Genomic DNA, 19,183 nt, shown 5'->3' with positions numbered 1-19,183 from the left:
AAGTGAGTGTAAGTTCATATGATATCACAAACTGTAACAACAGTTGTTGATGGGAAAAGGTATGAAAGGGAGACAGAAAAACTGAATGAATCCCAACAAAAAGGCCTACTGATAAAACTCAAACTGTGTTAAACTCAAGCTTGATAAACCAGAAAAATGTGGAACCAGAAAGTAGGAAACCAAAATTGGTGTATTAGAAGCTAGGCCTAATTGGTGGACAAAATAATGAGAGGATGGACTATTCCACACACCATTCCCTTTATGGGTTCTTAAAGAAAGAGACTTTGAGGAGAAAAATTGGCTATTGAAGTAAGCTACACCATCATGACTGCCACCCCACTGTCTCCTGGTAACCAGGGCCTTCATCATCCTGAGAGATGGCCTGCCCAGACTAAGAGAGATCCAGATAACATCACCACCTGTACAGGTGCTCCGGCTGAATCCCAGCCACCACATGGGATAAAACAGGTTCAGAATTTAGCAACAGCAACAGATCCAGCCCATTTCAAAGAACTTCCTTTCTTTTCCCCAAAAGGACAGTATCCTTTTTAATGCCATCTAAAAAGTCTGTCCAAAAACGGATTTTTTTCCTTCTAAAAACTCTCTAAAGGAAAAGACAACAAGAAATGTTGTTAAAATTAAATCCTTATCTAATATTTTACATTTTAAATGCTTTAACTGTGTTTCCTTCTTTTCTGTATCTTTAATAAATGTATTTTTAATGGTGTATTTGCCATGGCACTAAGCAGGCTGAGGTCTCTGTATACCAAACCCCAACCTTATTTAACACTGTTTAATGTTGGATAACAGTGGGTTGTGTTAACACCACTGGCCCATATATTACATCTAAATTAAAACAATAGGCCTTACAAGTATACAAGTAACTGAGTAAACAAAACATCAGCAGAAGTCCAGTTACTGCTGGCTTTGCTGTGTGATCATAGTATTTGATGTTATTGATGAATAAAATGTTGTGTTTCCTTTTTCAACAGAAAATATTGAATGGTAGGAAAAAAGAGTATTGTAACCATACTGTACAGCCAGCTATAACTTAAGTCTTCAATCATTTGTTTGCATGACAATTACAAGAAATTTGAAAATAAAGTAAAAAAAATGTCAGGCTTTTTCAATCTTGATCAGGATCTCAGTTAACATAGCATTATTGATAGAGCTAATATTTATTGATAGGACCTGATCTTAACATCATATCTGTAATATTGTTTTAAACTGAAATGTATAAATCCTATTTGTGATCTTTATCCCTAATTAATGCCTAGAATCTTACCTGCCACTGATGACACGGTCCCTTCCTTCTCCCTATTCTTTTTCTCAAAGATTAGGATTATGTTTGCTTATCTCCAGTTTTTCCTTGGTACCTATCCTCTCTTCATGTAACCGTTTAAAAATCTCTGTATTGGATTAGTAATCTCTTCTGATGCCTCTTTCAGTATTCTGAGATTAGGAGGATAACCTATGCAACAATGCTGTAAGAACAAGGATTGTTCTAACTGGAGAAAGGTGTTTAAGAGGGGATATGGTAGAAGTCTTCAGGATGTACAAGGGATACCGTGAGTACATATGGATAAGATATTTGAACAGAATCAGTGATAAATCAAAGGACTCGGGAAGAAAGTGGTCAGACAACGGCTAAAAATAAGTAAAGTATATTTGAAAAGAACTTTGAGATAGGCAGATTTCATGCAGAGGATTTGTAAATTTTACCTTCAAAAGGTCAGAGAAATTGAAACAACTCACAGAGTCTAGTTCCTTTTTCAACACTGCTAATACCTGACGTAAAATATCTGGCCACGAGGTGGACACCATTTTAATCAATGCTTTTGTCACATCAAAAACTACTATTGTAATTTTTGTCTGTAGGTTTTCCAGTTAATTCTTTTCTATTTGTACAAATTTCAGAAGTCATATTGCCCATATGGATTAAATCTGCCAATCACATAATATCTTTATGCTAAAAGTTTCTTCTGTATCCAGTAATAATGGCTTCATTTTAATATTTTTGTACTTGCCGTATAAGGCTTATTTGGCATAACTCCCACTTTGTATAAGATGTTCTGCTTTCTTACTCACTAGGACATTCCCTGTTTTTTCAGCTTGCAAAAGGATTTATGGATTGTATGTTTTTGCATTCTTTGGTCCTCAGCTATAGAATTCACTTCCACTAAAATTCAGGCTCTTAAGGGTGAATCCCAACAGCAGATACAAACAATAGTTGTTATAGTTCATTTAAGTTGCCCCAGTGCCAAGCACTATTCAAAATTTTTAAATAAAATACACAGCAACATATTGCTATTTCTTCTGTAAAGCCATTTACTGTGTTTGCATGCGCAAGTAGCACCTAGTAGATGTGTGACAGACAAATATATACACAGAATTCTAAATTTATTTCTTAATATAGATTTAGAACAAAAATCCAAAACTAAGACCAAAAAAACCCCACTCTCCCCCCCCAAAAAAACCCAACAAAATCCCACAAAAAACCCCAAACCTCTGTAGTCAAATTCTGAATTTTTGAAACAGTTTTTAGTTTGTTCTGAGACAAAAAAAAAAAAGAAAAAAAAAGCTCCCATTAACTTCAACAAGAGTTTTGCCCAAGAAAGAATTAATGATTTGGTCCTATATATTACTACTCAGTTTTAGCCAATACAATAAGATCAATGGAAGGCTTTTATACATGACTGTCCCATTTTCCAAAAAATACAGATGTTCTAGGCTACTATTAACTTACATAATGTAAATAGTGTACCAACAACTTATTTTTAGATTCCTCCATCCGTCACTGTCTGGATGAGCCAGTCTTAACAAGGGTGACAATGCCCATGACTTTACTAACTTGTAAAAAGCAACATACACATTGTTTCATATTTTTGTAAACTTACATTGCAGACAGTCCTAAAAGATTTATTTGATCTTACAAAAGATTTACACCAGCTGAGGATTTGGTTCCTAGCATCACAGATTATACTGCCTTTTTAGCTAGATGGCTGTCACTAGAAACAGGCTCAGAAATGCCAGCTGTAATTTAAAAAAATAAATGATAGTGGGAAGTGCTTCTGAGATTTAAAATAGATTAAAAGATCACTAGACTGAGCAAAACGTAGTTTTTGGCTAGTTTTTTAAAAAGTGGGTTTTTTAAGTTAAATTCTACATGAGGACTGTTGCAAGATTCTTAATTCAGATCTTTTGTGCATTACAGAGTATAGAATCCCATAATGGGTTTCACAACACTAGATAATGTATGATCCACTGGAATATGATGGCTTTTCCTTCAATTCACTTGAGAATCCTTCCTGTTCTGTGATGTCTACCTGCACATTAATATCCATATACTATATTATTCATTACTATTTGTACTTATAACTTTACATTTGTTGCATACAGTGTCTTTTATATACATATATATGGCTCTCCTTTAAGTTCAAGGAATAAACACTGGATTCCCATGCAGATCTACCAATGCTCTTCAATTATGAACTGTAACATCTTTTGTCATTCCAGTCCTACCTCCACATTCTCAGCTCTGTAATGCATCCTAGCTTCAACCCCAACCAGTCCATCCAAAATACTGCAGCCAAAACCATCTCTCTTCCATTGTGTCACTCCCCTCATTGACACACATCACTGGCTACCCACTACACTGCACATTAAATTCTAATTTCCAGTCTTCAAGGACAATATGGCACAATCCCTAACTACATTTATGACTTGGCGGTCTTTTGCACATCACTCCCACACTGCTGATTTCAGCCTTGATGTCCCTTCTCTTTGTGTCTTCTTTCAGGTTGTCCCTTATGCCCATATACTGCCTTTCAAACCTGTTGGCTAAGTCACCTCTGTCATTTCATTTCACTCCCTCCTAAAAAGTCACTTCTGCTATTTTGCCTATGATGGATGAGGGAGAGGAAAGGTAAACAAAAACCAACAACAAAACCATTAAGATGCGTATATGCTTGACTAAATATCCATATCATCTTATAATTCTTATCCTTGTCCTTCCCTCCCCTTATTACCCTAACTTATTGTGTCCTGATGAACAGGGACCATATCTTAACTTGCTTTGAAAGGCAGATAGTACATTTTGGGGCAATTGGAAAATACAAAAAGTCAGGGCTTAAATTCTTATAGAGTATTTCCCAGAATACCCTCCCACCCCCGTTCTTTCCCCAACATGCTATTAAAACTCCAATGGGTTTGAAAATATTTACCAGAGCTCGGTTCCAGACAGCTCCGGCTGAATTTAAGCCCTGCAAAAAGTTATTTTTTTTTAAATAGAGAAGCAATCTGATGTAGTGGATCAATCACAAAGCAAGGAGCCAGATATTCCTTATTTCTAATCCTGGGTCTGCAGCTGACTTGGTGTGTGACATTTGGCAAATCATTTAGGGCCTAATCATGTGACATGTTGAGCATCTTCAATTTCACATCTTGCTCTCAACTGCTCTGAGCTAGCTTTTCTGATGTGCAGAAGCAGTACCGGGAAGGGAAAGGGGACATATGCAACATCATTAATAGGGCAAGACAGAAAAACTTAGGCTATGTCTACAGTACCTTACACTGGCAAAACTTATGTCGCTCAGGGGTGTGAATATAACTCAGTCAGTTGAGTTACACCAGATGAATTTGGCACATCATTTTCAATTGGTACACTAAACATATTTTTATGAATATATATATAAATAAGCTAGTAAGGACAGGAAAGACACACTATTTAGAATAAATGTAGCTGGTAGTGTTTGGTGCACCTCCCTGCAGTGAAAAATCAAATAATCCTTTTTCTTTTGCTTGTTCTCTGACTGCAAGACTCTGTAACTCTTTCTAAATTGTCTCATAATTCAGAGCTGATTGCTTAGTAGCAATGCTGTAAGCTACCTGCAAGATAGATACTATAGCTCATTCAATAGAAGGATCTATTTTATGTGAGCAGGCACATATTACGTATTGTATCCAGTAGAGGGCAGTGTTACACTTGTACACAAACCAGGACATTGCAATCTATGGAGGAACAACAGGAAAGTTCAGACTACAGCTTAAACTTGGTAGACTTGTACAACCAGTTATTTTTGTGATAAAGCTAACACTCTGTTGCAGTGGTTCTCAACCTGCAGCCCATGGACCACTTGCAGTCCAATCAACACACAGCTGCAGCCCTTGTGACATCCTCAGGGCCATATAGATAGTATTGGATGCAGCTCACAATGGTAAATAGGTTGAGAACCCCTGCTCTATTGACTCTCCATCTTTGAATCATGTCCAAAATTGACAGCTTGATTAAGATTTATCTGAAATAGAAGATACCATGGGAGGAACTCTGTTTGATAGACTTGACTGCATGGTTATTGTAAATTACTATTTTTACAGTACCCAAAAATGTGCTATATGTGTTACACACAAATAAGAAGGCAATCTCTGGCCTGAAGAGCTTAATATATATATAAAAAAGAGAAGATAAGGGATAGCAAAAAGAGAGGGAGTGGATAAGGATTATAAAGAAGAGATTAGTGATTCTGCGCACATCCTAGATTTTGAGTTTTATCATTTGTTTTTAATAAAGGTAGTTTTAAATAACTTTTGATATAAAATGATTACAATATAAAATGAATATACCATACTGTATAAAAGCCCTACAGTGGCCAGTAATATTATTCCATCTCTGGATGTCTCACAGGGACAAACAATACAAAAATCAAAACCATGGCTAGGTCTACATTGGGAGCGCCTGATACCTATATCATCAAGTAGGGTGGATGCAGCTTTTACTGCCAAGCTATGCTTTTGCCAATATAGTTTATTCCCGCTCCCCTCCAAAGTGACATAAATTATACTTTCAAAAGCACAGTTTTACAAGTATAACTATGTTTTCATTGCCAGCATAGCCATGTCAATGACAAGTCATATTTCATCATACCCCCTGAACAACACAGCTACGCTGGCAAAAATTTGTAGTCTAGACCTGTTCTATGTCTTTGTTTCAGATTCAACCCTTTTTCCTTTGACGTCACAGACTTTAGTAACAGTATGTATCTCCTGAGGCATCCCTCCCTTTCACAAGAAGTCCCCCAGCAAAAATAGGGAAGATCAGACTTGACATTCCTGATATTTTAAGCTAAAAAACAAGGAAGGAAGGAAGGAAATTCAGGTCTCACTACACATCATAAAGAAGCAAAAGCGGGTAAACAGATTTTAAAAAATAAATTATTTGAAGATCACCTTTAGTTATCACTTAATCCCCAAAGTGTCAGAAGGAAGATAAGAAATGTTAAGCTGTTTTCAACAACTCTGTACTCAATGGTTGTCATTAAGCCTCAAGTACCCGGCTTTTATCCACCTACCCTATTGTTATCTATGCCCTTGGATATACATATGTTACCTCCTATATATGATTCCTATTTGCTGTATCATTTCTACCAACTGAATCTGAGGAAGTGAGCTGAAGCTCACGAAAGCTTATGCCTGCTGAAATTAAATTTGTTAGTCTTTAAAGTGCTACAGAATTCTCGTTGTTTTTAGTGAGATTAAGAAACTGGAAATAACATTTTAAGAGCTAATCTTGCAAAGGAATACAGGTAGATAGCCCTTAAACCCACACTCTTCCCACTGACTTGTGGATGGACATCCATGCAGACCCTATTGCAAAACTGAGCCCTTAAGAACCCAATCCTGCAAACACTTTTGCATGTGCTTAACTTTTACTTCCAATGGGACTATGCATGTATTTGAAGGTAAGCATGTGCATAAGCATTTGTAGGACCAGGGCCTAAAGTTGCACACTGGAAAGTTGGTATAAAAGGCATTTTTCCCCTCTGAACCCATGAAAGAACTTGAATAATTCTAAATTAACCCCAAGAAGTCATAATAGCAAAATTTCCATTCATCTGAATAGAATAAAATGGGAAAATTGAGCAGGACAAGACATTAAAACAGGTAGTCAGAAAACCCATAATTTAATTCTACAAATTCCCCTCCTACAATAACCTTATACAACCAAACCTTCAGAATGCCACTAAATTCACCCTTTTTATTCTTTCCTTCCCCTACTTTTAGCTCCCATTCCCAGAATAACTTTTAAAAATTGATACATTTAACATTGATTTCTCTCCTGACTTACACATTCCAACCCATTAGTTACAATTAATTCATATAGCTGAAAATGCAGCCAGATTTTGGACCAGTGTGTGAAAATTGCTATTGGAAAAAAAAAGGTGTTTGTTATAAGGACAAGATGACGACAAGATTACTGATACCAATAAAGAACTCTGAAGTATTACTTGTGAAAGTTATTTTTAGTATAGAGATAAGAAATAAGTTCATAGGACTAATTTGTATAGATTTTCTATTTTAGTATGATTTCTAGAACAGTGGAAGACAGAAACTAATGAAAGATAACTTAATTCAGTTATTCACACAGTAAAAACAACAGTATTGGCTACACACTGCAAAATAAAAATTCTTATGTACATTTGTATACGTGAAGCTGTTAGTATAACAAAAATAGGATGGATTTAGTTCCCGTTTTTGTTTGGGGGCTTTACTGGTGACAGTATACTGAGGTGTGTGACATATATTTAATATTTAAAGCATTTATCTTATCAGGAAGGCAATATTCTTTCTTGAAAAAGTGAAAATGCTAAATCCTGTTCTCCCCCTTTTGCTTATACTTGTCGCAGTTTCCATCACACTGGTTTCAACCAATAAAGTAAAACTAGATAGGAATCAGTCACAAGTCCTCTCTATCTTGCACCAAAGGGAGAAGTGAACAGGGAAAGAAGAACTGAGAGAGGCAATAGAAAAAGCATAAGATGAGTCGGTAGTAAAGATGAGAAGGAGAAGGAGTAAAAGATGTCTAGATGGGGGAAGAGGAGAAAAATAGGGGATAAGGAGTGGAGGAAATGGAAGTGTGTTACAAAAAGGTGCTATAGTAATTTGAATTAATTTGATTAGTTTGTTTACATTATTGGAATCTTACATGATCAGATAGAAATGAGAGTTCCGTACACAAAACAGACAAAATCCACTGCCATTTACATTATTATGGGTATTACTGGATTTCCAGCACCCAGAAAGTACTGGCAATCGCACACACAAATACATACCACACAAATCGGACACACAAAAAGACTTCACGCAACTTGTGGAGTTAATGTTTTCTGCTCCCTACAGAGCAAAGTCTAAAGATTAAAAGTGCAGCTTTTTACTACTGTGGATTGGTGGAAAAAGGCAGATGCATTTAAAATCAGTCTGCTAATTTAGTTTATTTATAGGCTTTTCTATGGCACTTATCTCCTTAGTACTCTAGCACCTCACAAACATTCATGTATTTATCTTCACAAGATCCTAGTCAGGTAGAGAAGCATTATCATCCTCATGTTATAGATGGGTAACTGAGGCATGATGATACGTGCCCGAGATCACACAGGAAATCTGAGACAAAAAGGAATCAAGCCAGATCTTCCATCAGGCCAGTGTCTTTTAACTGCAAGTTCATCCATCCTGCAAAGGTACTAAAAACTTGTTTTGTAAAATACAATTTATCTGTTGTGTCAGAAGCAAGCTGTTTGATCTTAAGAAAGAGCTGATTCTGCAAACAGATGCATCTAAGAATGCACTTGGTGCAATACAGCTCCAAGAAAACAGACCACAATGCTATGCGTCAGTCACGCCGCAGAGAAAGAGTGCACATAAAAAGAAAATGAGCTATATTCAGCTGTATTTTGCTGCCCACACTTTCATCAACAGGGACTCTGCCTTTTTTTTTTTTTTTTTTGGTGTAGAGTACTTAACACATTGTGCTTGCTGCTGGAAACAGAAACCATTCCCTGTAGCGCCAGTGAGACTAGAGAATCATTCCCTAATTGTCAGGGTACAACATTCACATTGTGCATCATTCCAGGAAGTGACATATCTCCCCTATGGCTTCTTATACTACTGAAGGAGCTGCGCTGCCTAACTTATTCTGTGAAACTCATTAATTTCCTTGGGAGACTTCAATACCCACGTGGACAACACTCCTGAGTTCACAATCTTAAGGGGACTCTTCTCCAGACCTACCTACATATTTAGATATTATAGCAGTAGCTTACCTTTCTATCATAAGGTGTAGTCACTGCCTTAGCTCCTGCTCCATCCCCTTTGTGGCATAATCACAGTCCACCCCTTCGTTCCACAGTCATAGGGTCCACCAGACTGGACAGGCATTACTGGGTTTTCCCGGAGTCTTGTAGCAAAACCAACAGAAGTAAACAAAAAACAGGTTCCTCTAGGTTTACCAGCTCCCCTCAAAAACATGCGCTAAGAGTCCCCACGCCCCCTTTCTTAGGGCTCTTTAGGCAAGCCAGGCAGGTTTTCAGGGCATGGTTCTTGTTGTAGAGGAACCTACAGACCTCCTCCTCCCCGGACAGGCCCATAAACAATTCCTCGTTCCTCCAGAGAGCCTCCTCCACAGCTCAGGCATCTTGCCTGAGCTCTCCTTGGAATGAGCCTAGTAACAACCCGGCTCCCTGGGGGTCACAGTCACGCTCTCTGTTCGGAGAGCAGCAGGGCGCTAAATGGCCCGTCCCCAGCATTCCTCGCTGGAGCCTGGAGCCCTCCCTCCCCAGCCAGCGCTCCAGCTACAAGGGGCGGGGCGGGTTAGCCTCCTCAAGCCCGCTTGGCCCCGCCAGGCTCTGAGGGGGCGCTCGGCAGCATGTTCTTCCAGCAGGCTGATCTGAAACCCCCGTTTCCCCCTAGCCTGGGCGAGCGAGCTCTAAACGGCAGCGAAGCGGAGGAGGGTGTGTGTGTGTGTGTGTGTGGAGGGGGGGCGCTAACACACCTATTTCATCACAACACAGCGGCCATCCCGGCACTGATTGTGAGAGGCTGCCCCGCCCCACAGCCCCAGCGCGCTCTAGCTAAGCTCCGTCCGCGGGGAGTCCGCGCTCTTTGAAAGCGGCTCCTCATGTGACGCGGCCCGCCGGCGACCAGTGTCTGCCTAGGGGCAGGCCAGGCGGCAGAGGGAGGCCGGTGTCTCCTCAGGACCGGCCCGGCGCCGGCAGTGGGCGTTTTAGTCTTCCCTCCGAGAGCGGGGGAGGGCCGGCCTCTCGCAGTCCCTTCCCCGACCCACGCCCGTGGAACCTAACGCGCCCCCATTAGCCCAGCGGCCGCTCCGCTCCGCTCCGGGCCCGCACAGACGCCCGGTGGTGGTGGCCCCGCCTGAGCAGTGGCGCCGGGGGCCGCAGCGCGCATGCTCGGCGCGGGCGCCATTTTGGTGGGGCCGGGAATTATCCAGCGGGAGCGGCGGAGCTCGCTGGGCCCGGCTCGGAGGCAGCGGCGAGTGGGTGCCCGCTGCGGAGATGGCCAACATCGCGGTGCAGAGGATCAAGCGGGAGTTCAAGGAGGTGCTGAAGAGCGAGGAGGTCAGAAGCTCCCCTCTTCCCCGGCGCTGTGCGGGGCGCCCGCCGACCCCTCCCAGGGCTGGGGGAGGGTCTGTCCCAGTCTCTCGGCCAGGGGGGAGGGTAACTGGCGGCGACTCTCGGGGATGAGGGACCCAGTAGCGGAGATAGGGGGAGCCCTTCCCTCACCTGGCAGCGGGAGCCGCAGGGGGCAGGGGGAGAAGGACCCAGGCCAGGGGGAGAAGGCCCGGCCTGGAAGGGGCAGGAAGTGTGGCTGGGCAGCGAGCGAGCTGCTTGGAGAAGGCCAGGAAACCCCCTCCCCCGCCGCAGCCTGGGGTTAGTCTGAGCCGAAAGGGAGGCTCGGGGGAGCCTAATAACAGGGCGGGCCGCGTGTGTGGAGGCGGGTCTCCGGGGGCCCCCTCGCCGCTGACACAGTTGGGGATCCCTGTATGTCGCGGCAGGGTCTCTGGGGAGAGGCTTTAAGGTGATGGGGCAGGAACTGGAGAGGTGGGTAATAACAACACCCGTCCCATTTCATCCAGCTTGATGGTTGGTTTTGTTGGTTTTTTTTAAAAAAGAGTGCAGGTAAACCCCCATTTATCTAGATTTCTTTAATCCAGGACTTCCTTTTATCCCAATTTAGGTTATGTCACCCTGGTATGAATGTTTTTAACACTCCCACCCTTTGACATCCCAGTTATCCAATGCCCTGTTTATCAGATGTAATCGTCCCTGAAACATTTACTTTAAGTAAGGGATATACAGTAATTGGGAAAAGAAGCTGATTTCTTTTAGGGATGTGATAAAGAACTTTCTGTTTATTTCTAGGGACTGTATAATAGCATTTACAGTGATTGTATCAGAGCTGTTTTCACTGTCCATGGATCTGTATTGATAAATGTCAGCCAGATAGGTTTTGATGGCTGTGTCATCACCATCATACTCATGAGGATGATGAGGCATGTTGTATTCTTGTGAAATATTAATATGCATGTTTAACTGAAAGCTGATGGTTTTAGACTTTGTACAAATCAGACGTGTTCATAGGCAGAAAACCAAGATGAGGATTTACGTTGCTTACAGAAAACATGTTTAGAATTGCTGTAGTTGATGTGCTTTTGAATATAGTGTGCTAACAATGTTATTGTTATGCAGCTCAAAATAAACTCTTCAGAAAATCTGAAGGCCTAATTTCTACAGCTGTTGTGCATGTGGTACTCAAATTGACTTCAGTGTGAGTTCTAGTGCACAGTGATTACAGAACTCAGATACTAAATTAGAAGTGAATTTGAGTGGTCAGCTATGTACTTGTATGCTGAGATTAGAATAGCCCAAAGTGTTTACGTTCTTCTGTACAAAACAGTTTAAAGTTGACTGCATATATCTTTATATTAGACAGCATTTTCTGAATACTCCAAATAAATTCCCCCCCTTGTATCATTTAGAAAATAGAAACCTTAACATAAGCAACAGTGGTACAAATGTTGTCAGATCTTTGAATTTTCTTTTAGAAAAGCTTGGGACCAGGGAGCAATTTTGTCTTCAATTCCTGTTTAATATGTGTGCTGCAGGTCTTTAGTGCACTGAAAATACAAAATATTGCAAGATACTCTCCTAGTTGACTGAATTTGGTAATTTTGATACAACCCTTACTTTTACAGAATTCCTTCATCTTTTAAATTAAACATGTAAGAGAGCATTACATCATTTCCAGTATTGAGCTATTACTAGTAGTTATCTATCAATACACACATAAACACTGTTTACATTATACACTTGCTACTGGTATTTTAAATACATAATTCATGTATGTAATTGTAATGGCAGACTAATTGGGAATACCTGGGCTTGATTTTTCAAAGTCTGAGTAAACTTTTTTTAACTATAATGTGAAAACATACAAAATGAGGTGGTGAATGGAGGGATGACTAGATATTATTGGTCCAGGGAGGAAACTGCTCAGGCTAGGTAACTTTTTAAAAAGTGAGTTGTGTATTAACATCTTTAATACCAGACATTTTCTGTCAAGAAAAATTGGTTGTTACAAATCATATAGCTAAAATGTGTTACTTTTAAAAATAAAATGGTCTTCCATCAAGGAGAAGTTGCTGATTTTATCTGCACTTAAACATTCTTGGAGTGTGTGTCGAACTGTAGCTGAAGATTAAAATTGGCACTCAATCTGTTTCCCTGTAAATGGCACCAAATGGCATTTGCTCCCATATTGCATTTTGGAGACAGAGAGAACATACAGAGTTTGCCATTTACGTTCTTCCCAAAGTGCACTCTGGGCCTAGCCAAGTGGGAGTCAGCCAGAGGCAGTTTTAGAAGAGGATGGGGGTGGGGGCAAATAATCAATTTTTTCTGCAATTCAGAGATCTTTACAATTATATGCAGGCCAATTTTAAAATTTAGGTGAATGAAAGATTTATAAAATGTATATTTTCTAGCCATACTTTTCATATGCTCATACTTTTATAATGCCCTCTGTTTCTTTGTCTAGAAATGCCAATTTGGGTATATCTTTAAAATAATTTTTTATTAGACCTGCTTTTGTTTCCTGGCTTAAGGTTGATGGGCCAAGGATTTTTTTTTAGATTGATTCTGTGTCCTCTTCTGCTTAATTTTTGTGAAGACCTGAATGCTTTTTTAAAAAGTATTTTTTATTCTTGCTTAATTACTTGAGTTTATTGTGAGCTCTCTTCACTTCTCAACTAAAGGAGTGGTATGTTGAATTTTTAGCAGACATCCTTTTAACCTAGTGTTCCTTACGGATTTGAATTAAATAGGTATGACCAAAAATGGGTTTTAAACCGTGGAAGTAAAAATCTCATCCTCTCTCTGCCTTAATCTAGCCTAGTATTTAGAGTATAATGTTAACACACATGTTGGTTTATATGCTAACAAATGTGATGAAAAATTCTAGGGTAGACAAGGCACAAGCTGCCTTTAACATGTGTTAAACTGGTTGATGTAAAACCTCACTGTGCCTGCCCCAAAGATTTTAACTTGACCAGTTTAGTACTTATTAAAGGTAATGTAGTTTGTCTCCACTAGAACTTCATAATGTATTAGCACATGTTAACTAACATGACACATTAAATTTTAGTCTAGAAAAGGCCTCAATTGCTTAGCATTCAGTCTGCTCTCTTATGTTGTTTCTGTACTTCTCCATCACGTTAGTCTTACAGTGTAGACTTCCTGAATTTCTAATATCGCAAAAACATATTTTGCCCAAAAACCTTTTAGGTTGCCTTTAAACATCATGAAGAAGCAAATAAGGGTACAAGTCCAATTTTCTTCCACTTGACACATCTGAGGAGTAGCTGTGGTGGAGGAGCAGAGTAGAGTAGGCATTTTACATTATTCCAGTGTAGACTTCTGAAGCAGTGCAACAGGTGACTGAATCCACCCTTTCCCATCTGTCCATCTCTAAGGAGCTAGCTTGTGGAGGAGGAAGAATCTCAGTGGGAATATGTGTTGAAAAATAAGGTGGTCGACTTAGAGAGACACTTTGAGGACTGGGTTAAGTTCAGCAGGCACATTGAATCTCTTATGATTTAATTTATTTATGTAGTGTTATAAATGTATGTGTTGCTTTATAGAAATAAGACAGTCCCAGCATTGACGGGCTTGAAATTTAAATTAGACAAACACAGGAAATAAGAACCCGTGAAAGTGGGGAACAGGATGAAAAACCACAGTGTTCTAGGACACAGAGCACCTTTACTCAGTGCAGGAGCTACTAGCACTAAGAAGATGTGGCATATTGTTTTAATGACAATATTTACTTATTTTTATTGGTTCCTCTTCTCTGGACAAATCTGGAAGGCTGGTCCAGGAGCCAGGGAAAGGAGAGTACTTTTGATGGAGGGAATAAACTTGCTCTTCCTAGTGCCAGTGGTGATTGCGCAGTGGATTAAAGATGTCTCCAGCTCTTGAGAAGAGGGACTAGTTTCAGTGTGTCTGCACTAAATGCAGTCTTGACTTTTTTTTTTCCCCCCCCCAAGCAATCTCTGGGTCTATGTGTCCTTGCCCCCACATCAGCCACAGAGACTATTTCACTTAGTTTTTTCAAGTTTATTCCTTATATATCTAAAAAGAAACAGTGTGTCTTATCCACCATACACAAGAAGTACTGCCTCTAGCAAATCCAGGTCAGGCTTTTCATGATTACATGAAAACGCAAAATGTTAATGTTGTTTCTGTATCATCTAAAGACTTTAACCATTTACTAGTCACCTACTTATAAGTCAGAGACTGATAGAAAAGATGTGATGGGACTTCCAGTAAGGTCCAAGAGCTGGTGAGAAGCTCAGTTCCCTCCTAGTAACTTCCCAGTTGCTAAGATTTCTACCAGGTTCTGACCTTTCATATCAGCCTCTAGTTAGTAGAGGCTTGGCTACACTGGGAGACTAACTGGAATGACTCCCCATATGGACATGTTTATTCTTGAATAAAAGTGTCCACATGGGTAGCTATTCCAGAATAGCTATTGTGCTTTAAATTCACAGTCTACCTTAATTTGCAATATCTTTCAAGTATAGACAATCCCTAGGTGATGAACTTGAAACTACCTTTCAGCAACCAGAGTGAGGAAAGGTATGAGAGCTTTTTCCTCATGCTTCTCCTTGGAGCTTTCTGGTTTTTTGGAGGTAGACGGGAAAGGGAAGGGTAACTGTTGTAAGGAATATGGAGTCTCCTGTACTGTACACCTCCCTCAGCTTCTGCTTTTATGGTTCTCTTGCCCAGTGAATAGCTTCCATGTTTGCCTGTGCTCAAGGTATCCTGATGATTCTTGCCAGTGTCACTCCAGCCCACCAGTTTCTAAATAGTAGTTGTGAAACTGACCAGAGTTAACTGGGGAAGTTAGGAGCAACTGCCAAAGTACTGGCTAATATTGTCTTCAGGCTCAGGAAGACAATACTGCATTGGTTATATATTTGTTCATATTTCGACTACTGTAACATTTTCAAACATAATTGCTAGAAATGTTATTTTATTGAAATGTAGGGCTGGAATGATCTAGAAAGATAATCTAATCCAGCCCCCTGCACTGAGGCAGGACCAAATATACCTAGACCAGGGCTCAACAAATTTGTTTTGGAGCTAGGAGCCAGCCCAAAAATTAAGGAGCCAGACAACGTGGGCTCAGAGGCGGGGCGCCCTGGCCGAAGTGCAGCAGCGGCTCTCCCCTCATGGCCCTGCCCCTTTCCCCGCCCCTCTCCCACAATGTGGGCTCAGCGGCAGGGTGTCCTGGCCGGATGCAGCAGCTGCTCTCCCCTCCCCTCCCGGCCCCACCCTCTCCCACAACGTGGGCCCAGCGAAGGAGCACTCTGGCTGGAGCGCGGCAGCTGCAGCGCTCCTCCCTCCCAGTCCTGCCACATGGGTGCAGTGGCGCCCTGGCCGAGTACGGCAGCCGCTCCCCCCAGAGAAACACTAGGCGCCAGACTTAAATTTCTAGGCGCTATGGCGACCTGGTGCTCGGGGTTTGTTGAGCTCAGACCTAGACCATCCCTGACAGGTGTTTGTTTAATCTGTTCTTTAAAACCTCCCATAACGGGGATTCTACAACGTCCCTGGGAAGCCTATTCCAATACTTAACTATCCTTATAGTTAGAAAGCTTTTCCTAATAGCTAACCTAGATCTTCCTTGCTGCAGATTAAGCCCATTACTTCGTCGTACCTTCAGGGGACATAGAGAACAATTTTGAGCACTGTTCTCTTTATAACAGTACTTAACATATTTGAAGACTATTATCAGTCATCTTTTCTCAAACCTAAACTTGCTGAGTTTTTTAACCTTTCCTAATAGGTCACATTTTCTAATCCTTGTATCATGTTTATTGCTGTCCTCTGGACTCCAGTCTGTCTACATCTTTCTTAAAGTGTGATGCCAGAACTGGACACAATACTGCAGCTGAGGCCTCAACAGCATTGAGCAGACTGGGACAGTTACCTCCTGGGTCTTACATATGACATCCCTGTTAATACACCCCAGAATATTACCCTTTTTTGCAACTGCATCAGATTGTTGACTCTCATTTAATTTGTGATCCATTGTAATCCCCAGATCCTTTTCAGCAATCGTACTTCCTCACCAATTATTCCCCATTTTGCAGTTTTGCATTTAATTTTTTTCTTCCTAATTCTTGCAGTACCTTACAGTTGTCTTTTTTGAATTTCATCTTGGAGAATTGGTCTGAAATCAACAATTAGTTAGTCATTTTGAATTCTAACCTTGCCCTCCAAAGTGCTAGCAACCCCTCCCAGCTTGGTATCATCTGCAGATTTTATAAGGATACTCTCCACTTCTTTATTCAAGTCATTAATCAAAATATTGAATAGTACCGGACATAGGACACTCCTATGGGACCCCACTAGATATGCCCGTCCCCCAGTTTGACAACAAACCATGGATAACAACTCTTTGAGTGTGGTCTTTCAACCAGTTGTGCACCCATCATATAGTATTTTCATCTAGGCCACAGTTCCTCTAGTTGGCTTATTAAATGTCAAGGAGACTGTGTCAAAAGCCAGAAATCAAGGTATATCACATCTACAGCTTCCCCATATCGACTAGGCCAGCAACCCTGTCCAGGGGAAATTAGGTTGGTTTGCATGATTTCTTCTTGACAAATCCATGTTGGCTGTTACTTATTACCTTGTTATCTTCTTGGTGCTTACAAATTGACTGTTTAATATTTAGTTCAGTATCTTTCCAGGTATCAAAGTTAGTTTGACTGCTCTATAATTCCCCTGATCCTCTTTGTTCCGCTCTTTAAAGATAGGTACTAGGCTTGCTGTTCTCTAGTCCTCTGGCACCTCACCCCATCCTCCTTGAGTTACCAAAGATAATGGCTAATGGTTCAGAGATTGTTTCAGCTAATTCCTTAAATTCCCTAGCATGAATTTAATCTGATCCTGCTTACTTAAATGCATCTAAGTCATCTGAATATCTTTAACATGTTCTTTCCCTATTCTGGGTTGCCTTCCTTCCCCTTCAATGTTCATACTAATTGTGTTGCGTATCTGGTCACCATTAACCTTTTTAGTGAAGACTGAAGCCATATAGGCATCATATACCTCAGCCGTCTTGATGTTGGCTGTTGTTAGATCTTTTTCCTACTAAGTAGAGGACCCACAGTTTATATATTTTTTTCTCTTGCTCCTTAATGTATTTATAGAACCTCTTCTTATTGCCCTTTATGCCCCTGGGTAGTTGTAACTCATTTTGTGCCTTAGCCTTTCTGGTTTTGTCCCTACAAGCTTGTGTTATTCTTTCATACTCAACATATTTCCTCTTTTTATAGGATTCCTTTTTGATTTTCAGGTCCTGATGCAGCCATATTGGCTTCTTACTATTCTTCTTATCTTTCCTTCACATTGGGATAGTTTGCTGTTGCGCCTTTAATACTGTCACTTTCAGAAACTGCCAGCTCTCCTGAACTTTTTTCCCTTCAGTTTTCTTTCCATGGGAATTTATCTACCAGTTCTCTGGATTTGTTATAGTCTACTTTTTCAAGTCCATTGTTCATATTCTTAGAAGCAAGAACAATAAGGGTGATATCATGGTGGGTATTTGTTACAGACCACCAGACCAGGAGGACAAGGTAGATGAGGCTTTCTTCAGTCAACTAGGGAAAGTTTCCAGTTCACAGGATCTGATTCTCATGGGGGACTTCAATCATCCTGACATCTGCTGGAAGAGCAATACAGCAAAGCATAAACAATCCAGGAAGTTTTTGAATAGTGTTGCAGACAACTTCCTGGTGCAAGTGCTGGAGCAACCAACTAGGGGCCATGCTTCTCTCGACCTGCTGCTCACAAACAGGGAAGATTTGGTAGGGGAAGTAGAAGTGGGTGGCAGCCTAGCCAGACATGACTATGAGATGGTCGAGTTCAGGATCCTGACAAAAGGAAGAAAGCAGAACAGCAGGATACGGACCATGGACTTCAGAAAAGCAGACTTTGGCTCCCTCAGGGAGCTGATGGGCAGGATCCCCTGCGAGGCTAAAATGAGGGGGAAAGGAATCCAAAAGAGCTGGCTGTATTTTAAAGAAACCTTACTGAGGGTGCAGGAACAAATCATCCCGATGTGCAAAAAGAATAGCAAATATGGTAGGCGTCCAGCTTGGCTTAACAAAGAAGTCTTTGGTGAGCTTAAACACAAAAAAGAAGCTTACAAGAAGTGGAAGTTTGGTCAGATGACTAGGGAGGAGTATAAAAACGCTGCTCCAACATGCAGGAATGAAATCAGGAAGGCCAAAGCACAATTGGAGTTGCAGCTAGCAAGGGATGTGAAGGGGAACAAGAAGGGTTTCTACAGGTATGTTACCAACAGGAGGAAGATTAGGGAAAGTGTGGGCCCCTTACAGAATGGGGGAGGCAACCTAGTGAGAGAGGATGTGGAGAAAGCTGAGGTACTTAATGCCTTTTTTGCCTCCGTCTTCACGGACAAGGTCAGCTCCCAGACTACTGCCCTGGGCGGCACAGAATGGGAAGGAGGTGAACATCCTGCAGTGCTGAAGGAACAGGTCCAAGACTATTTAGAAAGATTGGACATACACAAGTCCATGGGGCCAGATGCAATGCATCTGAGGGTGCTGAGGGAGTTGGCTGATGTGACTTCAGAGCCATTGGCTGTTATCTTTGAAAGCTCGTGGCAATTGGGGAAGATCCCTGATGACTGGAAAAAAGCAAATATAGTGCCCATCTTCAAGAAAGGGAGGAAAGAGGATCCAAGGAACTACAGACTGGTCAGCCTCACCTCAATCCCTGGAAAAATCATGGAGTAGGTC

At 41.0% G+C, this 19,183-nt stretch overlaps 2 protein-coding genes across 4 annotated transcripts in view; one reads left to right on the top strand and one right to left on the bottom strand.

The window, feature by feature from the left end:
- The window catches only part of SMIM14 (small integral membrane protein 14), a 76,586-nt gene extending 66,693 nt beyond the window's left edge, over positions 1-9,893 (bottom strand). Inside the window, exons 1-2 of one of the 2 annotated variants that reach the window (XM_067531203.1) lie at positions 9,824-9,893; positions 9,096-9,229 (exon numbers count right to left, since the gene is read on the bottom strand). The gene's annotated coding sequence lies outside the window, so the exon portion shown is untranslated. Of the gene's footprint in view, positions 1-9,095; positions 9,763-9,823 lie in introns of those variants that run through there. The other variant, XM_067531202.1, reaches the window with a different exon arrangement.
- Positions 9,894-10,094: 201 nt separating this feature from the next.
- Positions 10,095-19,183, top strand: part of UBE2K (ubiquitin conjugating enzyme E2 K) — a 63,571-nt gene continuing 54,482 nt past the window's right edge. The window contains exons 1-3 of one of the 2 annotated variants that reach the window (XM_067531200.1): positions 10,095-10,434; positions 10,534-10,540; positions 18,671-18,682. In XM_067531200.1, the coding sequence (XP_067387301.1) occupies positions 10,235-10,434; positions 10,534-10,540; positions 18,671-18,682 (219 nt within the window). In that variant the 5' untranslated portion in view covers positions 10,095-10,234. The remainder of the gene's footprint in view (positions 10,435-10,533; positions 10,541-18,670; positions 18,683-19,183) is intronic. The other variant, XM_067531199.1, reaches the window with a different exon arrangement.

Source organism: Emydura macquarii, unplaced genomic scaffold (assembly GCF_026122565.2).
Source record: "Emydura macquarii macquarii isolate MOO-44397 ecotype Brisbane River unplaced genomic scaffold, CSIRO-AGI_Emac_v2 contig_3128, whole genome shotgun sequence".
NCBI lineage: Eukaryota > Metazoa > Chordata > Testudines > Chelidae > Emydura > Emydura macquarii.
Note: the sequence above shows the minus strand (reverse complement) of the source record. Positions and strands in the feature narration are given on the sequence as shown.